At 51.8% G+C, this 17910-nt stretch overlaps 1 protein-coding gene and 1 long non-coding RNA gene across 9 annotated transcripts; one reads left to right on the top strand and one right to left on the bottom strand.

The window, feature by feature from the left end:
* Positions 1-619: 619 nt before the first annotated feature.
* On the bottom strand, positions 620-11125 carry LOC119811460. 5 transcript variants are annotated; one of them, XR_005284986.1, is made up of 6 exons: positions 10944-11125; positions 10664-10737; positions 9197-9681; positions 8322-8487; positions 4929-5097; positions 620-3912 (listed from the first exon to the last, which is right to left on the bottom strand). It is a non-coding gene; the product is annotated as an uncharacterized LOC119811460 (long non-coding RNA). The 5 variants fall into 5 exon arrangements; XR_005284984.1 differs by having other exon boundaries at positions 10664-11125; XR_005284987.1 differs by having other exon boundaries at positions 620-1871; positions 10664-11125.
* Znf629 (zinc finger protein 629) lies at positions 9429-17727 on the top strand. Of its 4 annotated transcripts, none has more exons than XM_038325388.1 (3): positions 9429-9518; positions 12244-12348; positions 12482-17727. In XM_038325388.1, the coding sequence occupies exons 2-3, from the start codon at positions 12276-12278 to the stop codon at positions 15034-15036; spliced, it is 2628 nt and encodes an 875-aa protein (XP_038181316.1). In that variant the 5' UTR covers positions 9429-9518; positions 12244-12275; the 3' UTR covers positions 15037-17727. The 4 variants fall into 4 exon arrangements, with proteins under 4 accessions (XP_038181316.1, XP_038181311.1, XP_038181306.1 ...); XM_038325383.1 differs by lacking the exon at positions 9429-9518 and adding an exon at positions 9534-10094; XM_038325378.1 differs by lacking the exon at positions 9429-9518 and adding an exon at positions 9535-10007.
* Positions 17728-17910: the final 183 nt, after the last annotated feature.

The raw sequence follows: 17910 nt of genomic DNA, 5'->3' as shown, positions 1-17910 counted from the left end.
AGAGGCATTGCATCACTATGTTAGCTTTAGAAACATTCCTTCATTTAAGAAAAAAATAGTGCTGGGCAGTGGTGGCGCACACCTTTAGTCCCAGTACTTGAGAGGCAAGAAGCAGGGTGGTTCTCTGTGAGTTCAAGGCCATCCTGGTCTACAAAGTGAGTTCCAGAAAGCCAGGGCTGGTCCACAGAAACCTGTCTTGGGAAAACCACAAAACAGGAAGAAAAAAAAATCAGAAAGAAAAGAAAAATTAGTCAAATGAAGAAAATTTAATTACTACTGCATATGGGTAACCAGCTGGTGGCAGTGGATCCCAGCAGTTAGACAGCAGCGATGAGGGCCAAGGAGACACTCTGCTTGTCAAGAGAGGCTTTGTGGAAGAGGCGCGACTCAAACCGTTCCATAAAGGTGGGGTTCTCGGTGTGATGGCGCGACACACCTGTGTAACACCAACATGGTGTGGTGGTAGCAAGAGAAACAGGGGTCCAGGTCACTCTTGGCTATACAGTGAGTTTCAGACCAGCCTGAGACCCTGTCTCAAAAAAGAAAATGTACACGCATGCAGGCACACACACACACACACACGGGGGGGGGAGGGGGGGATCATGGCTGTGTGGGTCTGGAACGTGGCCTCCTCTGTCTGACGTCCATGTCCTCAGAAATAAGAGCTGTCATGTGAGCTGCAGCAGGCATCGGAAGAAGCAAAAGACTCATGAAAGAGCCTTGTAAACACAGCAAGTTCGAGCCACGTCAACACCAGGACCCAGGCTACAGCTGACTGGGATTTTCAAGGTCTCTGAAGATAAAGGCTGCTGGAGAAGGAGACTTGGTGACTCAGTCAGTGGCCCAGGAGCAGGACAGTCCTGCTGTGCAGGATCGGCCTTCGATGCCATGACGAGAAAGAGCAGGAGGGGAGGAGCCCTGTGCGAGCCAAGAAGGCTCGGTCTGGCTAGGACCATGGCCTCTGATTCTCAGCCCGCATGGATTCCAGGTACAGGTCAAGGTCCTGGCAGAGCCAAGCAAGTGTTTGGAGAGGTGCAGAGGTTCAAAGGCAGTTCAGGTTGTGCCACGACAATGCAGCACGCCCCTTCAACTCCCATCCTTACACTAGAGTGGCTCCCCACGCACGGTCTGAGACTTCGCTGAAGAGTGGGCCCTGAGTCCTAGGGCAGAGCCTCAGCCACATTTCATCTTAATGTAGTTTAGAAAGATTCAGACAAATGATTCCCACATGTGGGCTTGAGTTTTGGGGTGCTGGGGATTAAACCTGGGGTCTCTTGTGGATGCTAGTCAAATATCTATCACTGGGCAGTACACATAGCTCGTGTCTTTGTGTTTATAGTTATTTATTGTTATTATTATTATTATTTTTTTTTTTGGTTTTTTTCGAGACAGGGTTCCTCTGTGGCTTTGGAGCCTGTCCTGGAACTATTGTTTTGATTTGTTTTCTCTCTGTGTAACACTCCTGGCTGCCTTCGAACTCACTCTGTAGAACAGGGTGGCCTCCAATTTAGAGAAATTCCTGCCTCTGCCTCCTGAGTGCTGGGATTAAAGTTGTGCACCACCACCGCCCAGTTAAGTTTTTGTGTTTATTTTTACAGTCTTTCTACGTAGGCCAAGTTGGCTTCAAAACTCTTTATTCTCCTGCCTCAGCCTGCCGTGTGCTGGGATTACTGGAATATACACCCTGGATGGCTAGAAATAGAAAAACAGCATGTTTTTAATCCTACAAACCTCCATTCTCAAACGTATACTTGAAAAACTAGCATTAAGATATGTTTTTGTAATTGGAAATCAGCACACCAAATACAAATTTGCAAGTTTAAATCCCTTACTCAAACTGGAGAGATGGCTCAGTGGTTAAAAATCACTGGCTGCAAAAAATAAACAAACAAACAAACAAGTAAATAAATAAATAATAACAAAATAAAATCACTGGCTGCTCTTCTAGAGGATTCGGGTTCAATTCCCAGCACCCGCATGGCCACTGTCAACTGAGTATAACTCTGATTCCAGGAGATCCAGTACTACCACACAGACAGACACATGGACAAAACACCAAGGCAAATAAGATAAACTTTGTTTTTTTCTTCTCTGCGATCTTTTCTCCTCAGAAACAAACCGTTGTTCCCAAGCACCTAGCTGCCCAGTCAGGAGTCAGGTCCTACAAATTCTTCCACGGCAAGGCTCTTGGTCCCGGCTGTCACTTTGCAGATAAACAGGGTCAGAATGGTGACATGAATTATTTCAGATCACACCTTAATGCAAACCTTTGACTGAAAAATAATACAAGTTTTGTTTTGCTTATATTTATTTTTATTTAATTCCATACTTACATTTATTTGACTTGGTCAAAATGGTTTTTCTATAGCTCAAGATTATTTTTGACTTTTAAAAACTGTGCTGGGTAGAGTCTCCTATACCTGCAATCCTGGCCCTGGCAAGGCTGGGGCAAAGTCATCAGGTCAAGGTCATTCTAGCCAGCCTGAGCAGTGTGTGACCCTGCTTCAAACAAACAAAACAAAACAAAGAGAACTGGCCCAGTTCCACAGCCTTTAACCCCCACACTTGGGAGGCAGACACATGCAATCTCATGTGAGTTCTAGGATAGCCAGGGCTCTGTAGGTAGATCTTGCTGAAAGTCCAGCTTTCCGCAGCTCAGCAGCTGAAGAGGAGGTTCACAGTCAGCAGCTTATCACACAACAGACTTCTTCCTCGGAGGGAGAAAAACCTAATTCTCTGGGGCCGGCAAAGAAAGAAGGAAACACACACACACACCCACACACCTTGCACCAGGGTCTCTTTATTTTTCTTTTACCTCCTTCTGCTGTTTCCCTTACATCGTTCCTTCTACATTTTTCCTGGTGTTTTCCTCCTGACTTTATTTTTTTCCTTACAGTTTGTATACCCCAGCAAAATGTTTCAAGCAATGTAACATTACAATGTGGTTACATTCTATTTTTTAAGTGAAAGATTACAGTGAATACAAGTAATAACAGCATGTTTCTCATTTCCTTTCCATGATTAAATATTTTACATATTACAGGTGAAAAACAAATTATTCCCAAGGGCTCACATTTGCATCTAAGCAACTTGTAGATTAACAGAGTGTAAGCAAGCAAGGCATTTTTCTCAGCCAGTTCCTTTACTGGCAGGCTGCATTTTGTGGTTACAAAGAAAGGCTCAATCATTTTACTTATCTCAAAAAGTAATCTTATAAAATTCTTAGAAGAATCACACACACACACACACACACACACACACACACACATATAACAGCCAGCCATTTCTACTTTGTCCTCAAGGTATATACCCACCCAACCACATTTTATTAAATAAAATCAAGAAGCTGAGGGGAAGATAGGTAGAAGGAATTAATCGCCTTTGATCCCTAACCTAGCAAGAAAGGCACGTCAGCATGTAATCACCAGGCTGCCTTTCTTCTGGTCCCCTGACCTCAACAAGTCCTTCATTAAACTATCAAAAGTGCCTTTCTAAACTTTAAATTGCTTCTCAAGATTTTCTACTTCAAAGCCATTAATAAAATATCTTAACCTATTTACTAATGATCTCCATCTGAATTCTTTCTAAGGGTGGTGGCTGTATCTGCTCCAGCAGCAATGGTTGGAAAAAGTCAATCACTATTATGGTAAGGACCAGTAAGGCTGCCCAGCGAGGGCATTGTGAGGGACACGGTGACCTTGAGGGCACTAAGCAGAGCTGCGTGAGGTCCCTTGGGCCTCTGCCTCTCAAGGCCACCCAATGTGTTTGTGCTGACTGCTAGCTAGCCTGTATTCCGGCAGTTCCAAAGCTGCTTACTGTTCCTCTGGTCAGGGCCCCTGGCACTCCTCCACCCGAATTTTCCTCTGTTGATTATCATGGAACGTGGGGGTGTCCTGAGGGGGCTTCAGTGGCCTAGGACAGAGGATGGAAGAGGGGTGCAGAGTCAAGGATGACCTGAATGTGGGCAAGCTGAGGGGTCCAGAAGGAGGCACCCCAGGTCTGGGGCAGCAGAATGCTGCAGTGAGCGCAGCCTGGCTAGCCAAGACTGGCGGGGGTGTGTGTGTGTGCCGGGATTGACACACGGAGGCTTCTTTTCAGGTGGAAGAACAGCAACCTTTATTTTGCCCCGCAACCTTTTATACCTCTACTCCTTCTGTGGAGCCCCAGCGGCCAGAAAGAACACAAACATCCTTGTCAATTACAGACCACAAGGAAGTTCCGCTGTCAGTCAGGGGAAGTGAGGGCAGCTGGATCACACCACGGAATGCCTGGGTTTGGCATAGGGAAATGGGGCTGACAGGTGTTGCCAGGGGAGCAAAGGGCAAGTCTGGGTGACAGCAGGGGTCGGGTGGCTGACCACACTGAACAGGAGGTTTCTGAGGTGGAGTACACACAAGGGGAAGCCTTTGGGGATGGAGAAATGAGTAAACAGGTCGGGAACCACTACAGGCTTCTTTTGAAAATGCCTTTCCATGCAGCCCTGGCTGATAAACTCAGACTTCCCAGAGTCATCTTGCCTCTGCCTCTAGGGTTGGGATTGAAGCATGAGCCATTATACCCAGTTCCTCTACAGGTTCCTGATTTTTAAAATTGCTGGAAGCCGGGCGGTGGTGGCGCACGCCTTTAATCCCAGCACTCGGGAGGCAGAGGCAGGCGGATCTCTGTGAGTTCGAGACCAGCCTGGTCTACAAGAGCTAGTTCCAGGACAGGCTCCAAAGCCACAGAGAAACCCTGTCTCGAAAAAACCAAAAAATAAAAAAATAAAATAAAATAAAATAAAATTGCTGGAAGCCCTGTCTCGGCTATAGAAGGTCCTTTATTTGAGCATCTTATATTGAAAAGAAGCTCCTAGTGTATCTCAATGAGACACACAACTCCAGGACAGAGGCCCCATTCTCTCCGGGTGAAAACCCTGGGAAACCACTCACCTTGCAATAAGGCAGCAGTGTTGGGGCAAACGACATCAGTCTCCTTCTGCTTGAACTCTTGACCTTTGCATCCTGTCCTCTATGCTGCCTGTTTCTGTAGAGCAGAGGCATACGATTGTAGACTCCCCAAGTCCTCCAGACATGGTTTCGAGACTCCCGGGTCTCCTGCCTACAGGCCAAGGTTGGTGAACTCTAAACAGAGTTAATTGATGACCTCTTATGGGAAAGGAAACTAATTCTTACCACATGCTCAGACTAGCACTATCTCATTGAGCTGCCTACCCCTTAGCTCTAAGGCTGATCCTCTTCCCAAGAACAGGCAGTGGACTCTGGCCTGGACGACAGGCATGGCCCCGGTTCACTCCAGAACCTCTGAACTCTCACAGCAACCCTGCACTCGGGGTATGACTGTCAGCATGTAGGGGCCTTGGGGGAGGATGGGAGAGCATTTCTGAAACATGGCCTGTGGTTTGTTTGTAAAAGGCATGGGGATGGGTCACCGTCATCCTTCCCATAGTTCCCCAGCCAGGGTCGTCACATAGATACCATACCTCTGCCCACAGGCAAGAAGATGTCCCGTGCATATGGTCAGTGCATCCCCTGCCTCCCTGGGAGCAGGACCACTCCTTCCCCACTACCCCTGGAGAAAGGTTTGGCCTGATGGAGTTTTCCTGCCGCCACTCCAGTGCCTTGCTCTGGCTTCTGGACCAAGAGTAGGAGAGAGGGGAGGGACCGTAGTGCTTCTGTGTTAGTTCAGACCACCCTTGAACTCACCCAGGAGTGACGGTTAAGAGCCACAGCAAGCACCTGGGTTCCAGTCTAACCTTGCAGTGTGGCTTTGTCCATCAGGATGATAGAAGGTTGGAATCCTGTGTTAGGGAGGTCCAAGCAGTTTGTTCACTGTGTCAACACGCAGTACGTACTCAACAAACGTAACTACAACCAGGCGTAGTGGTGCACGCTTTCAATTACAGCACTGGGAGGGCAAGAGGCAGGTGGTCTCTGTGATTCGAGGCCAGCCTGGTCTACATAGTTCACAAGGCTAGCCAGAGCTACACGATGAGATCCTATTTCAAAAGTCTAAATAAATAAAATATAACGTGTCAGCGGATACCAGTTCACATCCCTTGTATTCTCTTTTTATTTTGCTTCATGTGCATTGGTATTCTGCGAGGGTGTCAGATCCCCTGGAGGTAGAGTTACAGGCAGTTTAAGCTGCCGGTAGGTACTGGGAATTGAACTCAGGTCCTCTGGAATAACTTCCAGTGCTCTTAACTGAGCCACCTCTCCACCACCAACCCCCACTTGTATTTCTTACTCTGAATGTGGGGGACATACCGACGAAAGAAACCACCTCTATAGTCATATGGGAAGGGCATTTAGTAGTGAAACTGTCTTTAGCTTGAGTGAGGCTGGGACACACAAGAAAAGGACGCTCTGTTGTCAGTTTATGACAGTGAGTATGCTAACTATATTCTTACGGTCAGGTCCCAGAGAAACCCGGACAAAGGCTGTGCGGTGCCCAGTATCGTAGCCAAGTGCACGCTGGCTGCCAGGCTTGCTCAGCACTCGGTGGCTCCTCTCTGGCCGCCCTCAACCACCCCCTTCCACCTACACCTTCCCAGCTCAGGGGCTTCCCTTCCCACAGCCTCTCTTTCCTATATAACCCTGGCATTTCTGTGACATGCTCTTTCCTCTCTTGGATCTCTCGTTGATCTCGTCTCCCTCTCTCTTTCTCTCGCTTCCCACCCCCTTCACCTCTTCAGGACCTGGTTAGTCTACTGGCCATAATTTAGTCTACTTATTTCTCTCCCTGCTCTGGACTCTTTCAGAAGCCTCTGACTGAACACTCCGTTATATCTACAGTAAACTCTCTTCTCAACCATAATTTGGAGGCAGGTATGTCCTCGTTTTCACTCAGTTTACAGTCTTTGGATTTTCCAGAGAAGCAGGGAATTCAGATGTGATCTTGTGAGACTGTCTCACTGTGTTGCCCAAACTGATCTCAAACTTCTAAACTCAAGTGGTCATCCATGCTCCGTTTCCTGATTTGGCTGAGAGAGACCTACCTGGCCAAACTGCACCTGGTTGTGGTTTTGTTTTGTTTTTTTCCGAGACAGGATGTCTCTGTAGCTTGTGGGGCCTGTTCCAGAACTAGCTTTTGTAGACCAGGCTGGCCTCGAACTCACGGAGATCCACCTGCCATCTGCCTCTCGAGTGCTGGGATTAAAGGTGTGCACCACCACTGCCCGCCTTACACCTGGCTTTTACGTACTGATTGTTAAATATAGCAATTAACGCAGCTAAAACAGAAAGCAAACAAACAAAACCTCCGCTGGACTAATTAATCTCTGCACCTCCAGCCAGCTGCTCTCGGGTTTCTCCCTGCCCCAGGGCTGGGCCCAGCTATCTCAGCCTGTTTAACAAATTGAGCACGTGCTACAGTAGTGGGCTCTGGGGACACAGCAGTAAACACTAAGGCAAAGCCCTGCCCAAGCAGAGTTGACTTGAGCATGCAAGTATAAGGACTGGTAGAAAGAGACAGCAAAGTTTAAGTTCCCTGTCACAGGATATGAGGAACAAGAGGTAGGGACCAGGGTGGGCCAGGGTCTGATTGTGTGGGAGGAGTTAAGGGGAACTAGAACCAGAGGAAGCTAGGGAAGTCCCTGGAGGGAAAGTGGGTTAACAGAGCCGACGCTGGAGCCAGAGCCGGGAAGCCTGAAGCCACAGTCTAAACCCTAGCTGCCCAGAGAACTGCATCCCTTGCAATTTCTGACACTTGGGTTGTTAGATCCCCCACTCTCCCTTTACCACCCTGGTCTGACGCTCCTTTCCACATTTTCTTATGATTTTTTTGTGCATGGTACACATGTGTGTGCACACACACATGCACACACACACACACTCACACACAAACACACACAGTCTGTTATGGGTCTGGGTTTTTCAGAAATTCGTCAGTCTGTTAGTGTTTTGTTGTTGTGGTGGTGTTTTTTTTTTTTTTTTTTTTGGTTGTTGTTTTTGAGACAGGGTTTCTGTGTGTATCAGCCCTACCTGCCCTGGGACTTGCTTTGTAGACCAAGCTGGCATTGGTCTCACAGAGAGCCACCTGCCTCTGCTGGGATTAAAGGTGTGCGTCACCACCGCCCAGATGTTTGTGTTTTAAACAAATAAGAGACTTTAATAAAAATTACCGGTCAGAACCACACCAGAGACTCAGAATTCTCTACCGATGGTCCGGATCTGATGTTAGTACAGAGTTTATATGGGAAAACCCACAAAGTTGCAGCGTTTTTGAGGGGTGGGGTCAGGGTTAGAGCGTAAGCTCACATCCTGCTTTTGTGTGAGCAGTGCCTAATTTTATAACAGACACCCCACAGGTGCCTCGGTTACCTCCAGCAAGCAAGCGGTGGTGAGTTGCCGGACCCATTGTCTTGCAAGAACAAGAGAGGCAGTTTCTTAATATCAGCTCAGCTCTTCTGGGAAGTCATCATCTCTGGGGCAGGACTGAAATCCGGGTCCCTGTCCCGAACAAGCTGAAGCGGGTCTCTCGTGAATTCTGTAAGAACAGCAGTCTTGAAATGTTGAACACGTTATTCACCCATCACAAGTCAGTATTTATCCCTTGGTGTTTTAACACAGGGATCTCACTGTGGAGCCCAGACTGGCTTTAAATTACGGTGATCCTCCTGTCTCAGCATCCCACACAGACCTTGGAGCTTTTTATTTATTTGGTTAGTTACAGTTTGAGGTGGGCCCAAGCTGACCTTGAACTCCAGCTCTGATTCCCCCACCTCAGCCTACTAAGGGCTGGAAACAACAGGTGTGTGTCACCCAGCCTGACGACTTTTTAAAGCTTCTTGAGGGTGGAAAGTTCAACTCTTGTTCGGCACTGCTCTCTTCACACCGAGGCTGACTTACAGATGTGTCCTTACACATTTTATCTCACATCTCACGTCCTGATTGCCTTGTCTATAAAATGGGGACGATTCGGAGTTCTCTCTCGGGACTGTGGTGGGTAAATCGTGAGACACAAACTGGAAAAATCTGGGAACCCAGTTACCTGGGACCTGGGAGGTCATTGTGTCGTTTTGAAACCAGGGTCTCACTAGCCTTGACTGGCCTGGAACTATGGGGACCAGGCAGACTCCGAATTTGCTGATTCTCCTGCTTCTGCCTCCCGAGCAATAGAATTACAGGCATTCGGAACTACTTCTGGCTTCCTAGGTTTTTGGAAGGATTGCCCAGCTGTGAATTGGGTTCCTTACCCTGGGATGCAGAGAATAATGCTTGTCCACGTTGGCCAGGGAACCTACACTGCCGTTTCTGCTGCCACCCAGGGCCTCGGTTTCCTCCTATAAGGAGATAGAACTGGAAGGGGGGAGTGTAAGGGGGGACCGGTAGGGGTAGAGGGTAGTGGGACAGAGGGTGATGGAGGCACGGGGGCGGAACCACGTAGCACAGGCTAGTCTTGCCTGGCCTTAAATTAAGGCTAGTTAGCGTCTGCTCTTAAGCTGGACCCGGTCTGCCCACCCAACCCTTGCTCCCACCTCCGAGTCACCAACTCAGGCTTAGCAGCCCCATCCCAGGGTGAGTTCAAACAAAGGCCGGTCTCAGGGGACCCGCCGCGGCCCAATCTGAGATCAGTTTAACTGGGCGACTGGCAGAGCCTTTGGAGAGAGAGCACGGCCTGATATCCGGAGACCCTCGCCGGCCTCTGAGCTCCTCCAAAAGCTGATCTTGCGCGATCCCACTAGACACGGGGAGAGGGGTGTCATCAGCCACCTCCTTGCTTCGGTACCCCCTCCCCATTCTTTCCCCAGACTATGGGAGGCAAAGGGTTAAATCCCATAGAGCTGATGTTCTGACTCCAGGCTAGAGGGGCCCGGGAAGCTGGGGTCACTTCCTGCTCCGTCCCAGTCACCCTGAACTGGTCCCCGGGTCCTCAGCCTGGAATCACCCCTTGAGAAGGACCCTAGAGTGCTCGGCATCCAGCCTGTCCCCCGAGGCAGGGCACTTAAGGGGTTAAGTCCCCTGGGGCTGGGCTCTGTCTTCCGGCTTTTCCCAGACCCCAGAGCTGTGAGTTGGGGCCGCCTGGGTTCCCGGGGTGGTCTGGAGGCCCGGGACAGCCGCCGGGGAACAATAGGGCCAAGGAGGCGGCGACGGGTGCGGGGCGCAGGCCGGGCCCGGGGCGGCGGGGACGGCGGGGGCGGCGGCCGGGGGATGGTGGGAACCGCGCCAGGGCCGCCGTGGGGGAGGGGAGGCGTGCGCGCCCGGAGAGCGAGTCCGGCCGGGGGCGGCGAGGCGGCGGCAGCTCGCCGGGAACCGGGAAGCCTGGGCGTCCGCGGCGGGGAGGGGACGCTGGCGGCTCGGCCGGGCTTGCGGGGACGGGGTCGGGATCGGCGCTCCGGGAAAGGAGCGCTCAAGTCCGGGTCCGCCTGGGTGCGGGGGGCGGCGTCGAGGGCGGTCCCGCTGCCTCCTTGTCAGGGTCACCCTGGGCCGCGCGCACCTCCGCGGGAAGGCTGCCGCCTCGGGCCGTCCTTCCCGCCTCGGTCCTCGGGGGGCCCTCCCGGGCCGGAGGCTGGCGCTCTCGGGCCTGGACTGCTGCTTCCCAGTAGTTCTAGCCTCCCTGTCTTTGCCACTTCTTGCATGTGGCCTTGTCATTAACCCTTTCCCTTCTAAAGTAGGCCCCTGAGCCTAAGTTTCTCAGGCAGTTCAAGTTCATCAGCTCCTACCTGTGCTCGGTCCGCTCAGCAGAGTACCTTTCTCCCATTCGGGGAGGCGCCTTCGGTGGTCTCCATCTTCCTTCCTTAAAAAGACCGGAGGAGACTGTGGAGATGAAACTTATTTTCTTTCTTTCCTCTAACTTAGGCTTCTGCTGCTGTTTCTTCCTTCAGCTGCTTCACAAAGCAACTTCTCCTGGAGAGCTTTTGTCCCTGTGCATAAACTCCCTGGCTCCATTGTCACCCCAAGTCTAGGCCGGTCCAGGGCCGTTAAATGTGTAAATGTGAGCACCTGCCTGTACTTTGCTCCTATGGCCCTGTTCTATCTCCCAGAAATCTTCAGAGATTTTGAGAGTGACAGATGATTCCTTTCCCAGGGGGCTCACGCTGAAGTTGCTTTTCTTTTCTAATGTCCCTTTGCAAACTGATCGTTAAAGACATTGAACCAAATAGGTTTTCCGTGAGCAAAGGGTGTCTAGGTCATTTAGACACTCAACAAAGATTGTCCTGGGCACCTTTCCTAAGCACGTGATGAAACACTTGCAGAAAGAACAGAGCAGAAGGATGGGTCCCCCGGTGGGTCTAACAGTGGATGGCTTTGGGGTGAGCATTACCTACCGCTCAGACTCTGGCCAGTAGCCCACAAGTTTGAGTCTCCCATGACTGTCAAGGTCACTCGATGTTTTCAGAACTAGGGGCAAGCCAAGCAGAACACTGCATTTGCGGTTTTAGCTCTGTTACTTCCCAGTCTGGGCCTTGGAGACATCTCCCCCGGTGTTGCCCTACTAATCTGTAAAATGAACAGCTGACTCCTGAGTCTCCATGGCAGTGAGAGAAATAACGACACCTGGCAGACATGGCACCCTGACCTCCCAGTGTGCTCACCACCTTCCCTCCGCACCACCCCCTCTCTTTCATCTTGAGACAAGATCTCCTGTAGCTGAGACTGACCTTGAACTTCTGATCTTCCTGTTTCTTTCCCCCAAGTGTGTCACCAAGCCAGGCACTCCTTTTGCTCTCTTTCCCGTCCCTGACTTCAGACACCCCCCCCAACCCTAGGCGACCCTCTTTGTGTGCTTGGGTAATGGCAAAGTGCCCTGGTCTTTGTGAGTCTCTGTCCCTTCAGGGAAACTTTTATTTTTAACCCTTTAAAAAGTGCAAGCCTTGGTTGTTCTCTGTGGGGCTCATAAAGGGAAAGTTTATTGGTCTCAATTAGCAGTCCCATAAAGGAAGAAAATTGGAGTCTTAATGAGCTTTGTCTGATTTGCAAAATAACACGGTTCCAGGCCTCTGGGCATCGGATGTGTGGGGTGAAAGCGCCCCCCCCCCCCCATGTTCGTTAGAGCTCCAGCCTTCCATCTAGGTACAAAGGGTTATGACTGATGAGTTTTTAATTGACTCTTTACATTCATTGAGTTGCTTCATTGCGATCTTAAGATCTACAGTGTTTGGAACCAGGCCTCTGCGGCCACAGGGCTCAGGGAGAGATGGTGCCAGAAATATGAGTGGCAGGTCACTGAGCGTCACAGAAGTGGGAGCACAAAGAAAAGCAGATAGCCAGGTCGCATTGTGTGCCCATCTCTCCCCACCAGAGTCCCTGGAACCTTCAGTCGGGAGCTCTGGGATGGAGCCTGAGACGGTGCTGTGGGGTCCAGAGCTGCAGGGTCCTGAAGAGAGCCGGAACAATGCTCACGGAGGTGAGGGGCACAAGGGACTGTGACTCTGGCTCAGGGAGGGGCCCAAACTCTGAGCAGTCACAGGGGAGGGAAGAGAGACCAGACCCCATGTTCTGAAAGGAGCTGGGGCTGGAGACTCCCTTTCTGTCTGTAGGTGCCGAGAGCGGCAATGAAGAGGAGAACCCTCAGCAGGAAAGTTCTGGGGAGGAGATCATCTTGGGAGATCCGGATCAGAGTCCAGAATCCAAGGACCCACCAGAGATGCCCCTGGAGAACCCCTCCCAGGATGCCTCAGCCCCTCAGGATTCCCCAGCCCCACTGGCTTCTTCCAACCCCTTTGACCACCAGACCCCTATGGACCCATCAGCCCCTGAGGTAGTCCCTTCCCCCTCCGAGTGGACCAAGGCCTGTGAAACCAATTGGCAATGGGGAACCCTCACCACCTGGAACAGCACCCCAGTAGTCACTGCCAGCGAACCCAGCCTGCGGGAGCTGGTGCAGGGCCGCCCTTCTGGGGCCGAGAAGCCGTACATCTGCAACGAGTGTGGCAAGAGCTTTAGCCAGTGGTCAAAACTGCTCAGGCACCAGCGCATCCACACAGGGGAGCGGCCTAACACGTGCTCAGAGTGCGGCAAGAGCTTCACCCAGAGCTCGCACCTAGTGCAGCACCAGCGCACGCACACGGGCGAGAAGCCCTACAAATGCCCCGACTGTGGCAAGTGCTTCAGCTGGAGCTCCAATCTGGTCCAGCACCAACGCACGCACACGGGCGAGAAGCCCTACAAGTGCACGGAGTGCGAGAAAGCCTTCACACAAAGCACCAACCTCATCAAGCACCAGCGCTCCCACACCGGTGAGAAGCCCTACAAGTGCGGCGAATGCCGGCGCGCTTTCTACCGCAGCTCCGACCTCATCCAGCACCAGGCCACGCACACAGGCGAGAAGCCCTATAAGTGCCCCGAATGTGGCAAGCGCTTTGGTCAGAACCACAACCTGCTCAAGCACCAGAAGATCCACGCAGGGGAGAAGCCATATCGCTGCACCGAGTGCGGCAAGAGCTTCATCCAGAGCTCAGAGCTGACCCAGCACCAGCGCACTCACACGGGGGAGAAGCCCTATGAGTGCCTGGAGTGTGGCAAGAGCTTTGGCCACAGCTCCACCCTCATCAAGCACCAGCGGACGCACCTACGCGAGGACCCCTTCAAGTGCCCCGTCTGTGGCAAGACCTTCACGCTGAGTGCCACGCTGCTGCGTCACCAGCGCACACACACAGGTGAGCGGCCTTACAAGTGCCCCGAGTGCGGCAAGAGCTTCAGCGTCAGCTCCAACCTCATCAACCACCAGCGCATCCACCGTGGGGAGCGGCCATACATCTGTGCCGACTGTGGCAAAAGCTTCATCATGAGCTCCACGCTCATCCGCCACCAGCGGATTCACACCGGCGAGAAGCCCTATAAGTGCTCTGACTGTGGCAAGAGCTTCATTCGCAGCTCGCACCTCATCCAGCACCGCCGCACGCACACGGGCGAGAAGCCCTACAAGTGTCCCGAGTGCGGCAAGAGCTTCAGCCAGAGCTCCAACCTCATTACGCACGTCCGCACGCACATGGACGAGAACCTCTTCGTGTGCTCGGACTGCGGCAAGGCCTTCCTGGAGGCTCAGGAGCTGGAGCAGCACCGCGTGATCCATGAGAGAGGCAAGACACCTGCCCGGAGAGCACAGAGTGACAGCTTGTTAGGACTTGGGGATCCTGCCCTGCTGACCCCGCCACCGGGGGCCAAACCCCACAAGTGTCTGGTCTGTGGCAAGGGCTTCAATGACGAGGGCATCTTCATGCAGCACCAGCGGATTCATATCGGAGAAAACCCCTACAAAAATGCAGACGGTCTCATAGTACACCCAACCCCCAAGCCTCCGCAGTTCCGCTCCCCTAGGCTCCCCTTTGGGGGCAATTCACATCCAGGTGCTTCGGAGGGCAGAGCTGATCCCCCAGGACAGTCCTTGAAAGTGCCTGAGGGTCAGGAGGGCTTCAGCCAAAAGCTGGGTCAGCTCTCCTCTAAGTGCTATGTTTGTCCCTACTGTGGAGAAAGCTTCCTCGACAGGGCAGTGCTCCTGCAGCATCAGCTCACCCACGGCAATGAAAAGCCCTTTCTCTTTCCGGAGTGTAGGATTGGCCCTGGGGAAGAAGGGGCAGAGCCCAGTTCCTTCCTAAGTGGGAAGCCCTTCAAATGCCCGGAATGCAAAAAAAGCTTTGCCCTGAGCTCTGAGTTGCTGCAGCACCAGAAAGTCCATGCGGGTGGGAAGTCCCAGAAGAGCTCGGAGCCGGGGAAGAGCTCGGAGCTGGGGAAGAGCTCCTCAGTGCTGTTGGAACATCTCAGGAGCCCCTTGGGGGCCAGACCCTACAGCTGCTCTGATTGTGGGGCCTCCTTCCTCGACCGGCTAGCTCTTACCCGCCACCAGGAAACCCACACTCAAGAAAGGGCCCCCACTCCTGAGGACCCCCCTTCAGAGTCAGTCACCTTGTCCACAAACCAGGAAGACGAGGGAGAGGCCTCTACCCCCCCAAAGAGCAGCAGCCACAGGGAAGAGGACAGTCCGAAAACTCTGTCAGAGGAAAAGCCCTATCTGTGTCCTGAATGTGGTGATGGCTTTACAGAAGTCGCAGCGCTCCTCCTCCACAGGAGCTGTCACCCAGGGGTCTCCCTGTGAAGGAGGTCTGGAGACCAGGGACCTCTCTCTCCTGAGAAATTGTGGGGAAAGGAAACCAACCCCATCAGATTGTAGAGAAGTGGAGAACCCTGGGAAGAAATAGTGCATTTGCGTCAGCTGTGAGAAGCCTATGAGATTGCGGGTGGGGACCACTTATAAGCCGTAGAGAAAAACTGCTGGGTTAGAAGCCCTATACATATGTAGGAAAAAAGCCCTTTAAGTCTGTAGCAGAGAAACCCTATAAACCATAGTGGGTAAAAGCCCTGTTAATTGTAGGAAGAGGTTCTAACACGTCTCTAGACAAACCCATAAAACTGTATTAAAATCCTTCTCAGAATCTTCTAAGGTGGGGGAGGTATAGGGAATACAGTCAGCACTGACTTGGGAGGTGCCCTGGGTGGCAGAGGAAACACCCGAACTCTTGTAGTTTTCTCTCCTGGCGGCCTTGGACAGAGGCGCATGCTCAGTGGGGAAGTTGTGCAGGAACTCAGTAGAGCTAGGAAGGAAGAGAAGTGGGGAGGGAATGACTAGGCGCTTCCAGACCCACAGGTGAGACAAGACATCCATTGCACTAGAGGTTCTTTGGTGAATTGCATGTACTAGGGGAAGGAACACTGTGGGGTTCCTTATTAATAAGAGCCCCCCAGAAATGACAAGCCATTTTAAAGGCTGGAGTTTGGGGTGTATAACCAACCTTGAGTGTAAGACTATTGAGAAAATGTTGAGAAACCACCTCAGCTATTAGGGGAAAGTTGAGTCTGTTTGAAGGGAAGCAGGCGCGGTGGAGAAACTGCAGCTGGAAGCTAGCCAGTTCCTCCTCCCAGGAGCGTGCTAAGCTTCAAGTGCAAGCAGATCCCAGTTCAGGCTGTCAGGGTTCTCCTCAGACAGGCAGGACCAGCCTTTCCCCAGCCCAGCTGGGGATGTCTACTCTGAGAGGCCTCTGGGGTTTCAGGGGGCCTCTGCCACATTCTCAGGTCTCACAGGTTTTACCTGAAAGCTAACTGCCACAGGTTTACTGCAGTGGCAGCCCGTTTCCTCGAATTCTGTCCTCAGTGGAGAGAGCCACTCGCTGCTAGTCAACTTCCAAAGAATAAATTCCTTCAGAGATTCAAGGCTTGTATGTGCTTGTCCTCCCTGGACTTCTACAAGTTCATGAGAGAGCGCCACTTGTGGGCTCTGGTGACGAGGGATGGCAAGACAACAGGCAGCTTGGATTCACCAGCAACAAGAGTTAAACCTCAGCCTTTCGTGTGAACTCTGTGTAAGGCTGCCTGCAGGTGAGCCAGGCAGCATATGGCGGATGGACACATGGCACAAAATGGACCAGAGTTCTCGAAGAGGCAATGGAAACTTGACCACCTTCTCATCCTCAGTACCTGGATGCCCTTGAGATGGGGTGGCAGATTTGATCCTGGCTCGGGGAAGGGACAGATTCCACCTGATCTTTTTGGCCTTTCTCTCCTTAGCCAGAAACCACTAGAGGGAAATTAAAGGAAGAGACATGCTCCTCTGCCAGGCCCATCTCCTCCTCAGACAGCACAGGCTAGACCATTAATCCAGCCCAACCTGCTCACATGACGGGAGCTCTGTGATGGAGCAGAGACAGTTGCCCTATGAAGTGGTTGAAGAAAACCTTTGGCGAGAAACATCTGTTATGAAGACCCTTAAAGATGGGAAGGACTCTCCCCTGTATTTTGGTTGCAAAGGGAGTGTCCTTACCCAGTGCTGGCGTTAGCGACACACTCTTCCCGAGTAGGAGGACTGAGACATGATATGGCTCTAGGAGTCCTGGATCCCTCCAGTGCTGAGGAAGAAACATCTAATTCCATTACCTAAGCTAGAAGTTCAAAAGGTAGAGGCTCAGCATCCTTCTATCTATCCTGTGCCCAAAATAGATGACCTCAAAATTTAAAGGACCAAAATCTAGAATACTGGGGAGAAAAATGCCAGTCCTCCTGGGGAGAGAGAAAGGGCAGGCCTTACACAATTACAGAGGTCGGGGGAAGCACCATGAGATGGGGAGGAGCCTGTCTGATAGTGACAGAAATATTAATAAAAGGGTATCCCTATAAAATGGAGTAGATACTCTCCTAAATATAAGCTGATTTGTCCCCCTCTAAGGTGGTAGCAGAAAATAGAGTTATCTTTCGTAAAACTAGGAGCAGACTCCCTCTGACCCAGGCCTGCGAGTCTGTCATCAGAAGACTGCTGGGGGCAGGTGCTCAGTGTAGTCATGGCTAACTAGACTGTTGAGGACTAAGACGTAGCATATGGGGTAGGAGGCTCACATGTTCTGGAGACAAGTGAGGGCTGTGCTCTTGACTCCAGTACTGAATGGACCATGTGCATAAGTGGTGCCTGGGCTTCCTAGCAGGAAAAGGGCAGAGCAGAGCCCTCATGGGCTCTGGCCACCTCCCTCTCACACCCTGCTATGCCACAGAGGAATCCGTTGCAGGGCCCGGCGTCCTTCTAACTGGCTCAGGAAGAGGTCTGCCAGAACTGAGTATGGGAGGCATAGTGGAGCCAGCTCCATCCTGGGCCAGAGCTCTTGGAAGAGCCCAGCAACCGTGGGCAGAGTCCAAGCACGGGGGAGGGTGGAGCTGACCTGCACTTAGGGAAAACTTAGAACTGATGATGAATGTGGGGTCAGATAAGAACTCATAAAGGAACTGGGTATGAATCATAATCGGGGGAGAGGACTTGAACCATCTGACCTCCCAGTCTGAAGTGAGCGGGTCCCAGAATCCTTTGCCCCGACAAAGGAAGCCCCGCTCCCCTTGCCTTCTCCCTCTGGAGTGAGGGGAGGTCCCCGTTTAGTGTTGTGTGTCAGTCACTGTGTTGTGTCACCAGTGGTCATGTTCAGTAGTTGGAGAG

Source organism: Arvicola amphibius, chromosome 1 (genome assembly GCF_903992535.2).
Source record: "Arvicola amphibius chromosome 1, mArvAmp1.2, whole genome shotgun sequence".
Lineage (NCBI taxonomy): Eukaryota > Metazoa > Chordata > Mammalia > Rodentia > Cricetidae > Arvicola > Arvicola amphibius.
The sequence above is the reverse complement of the archived record's forward strand: the minus strand, read 5'-3'. Positions and strand labels throughout refer to the sequence as shown.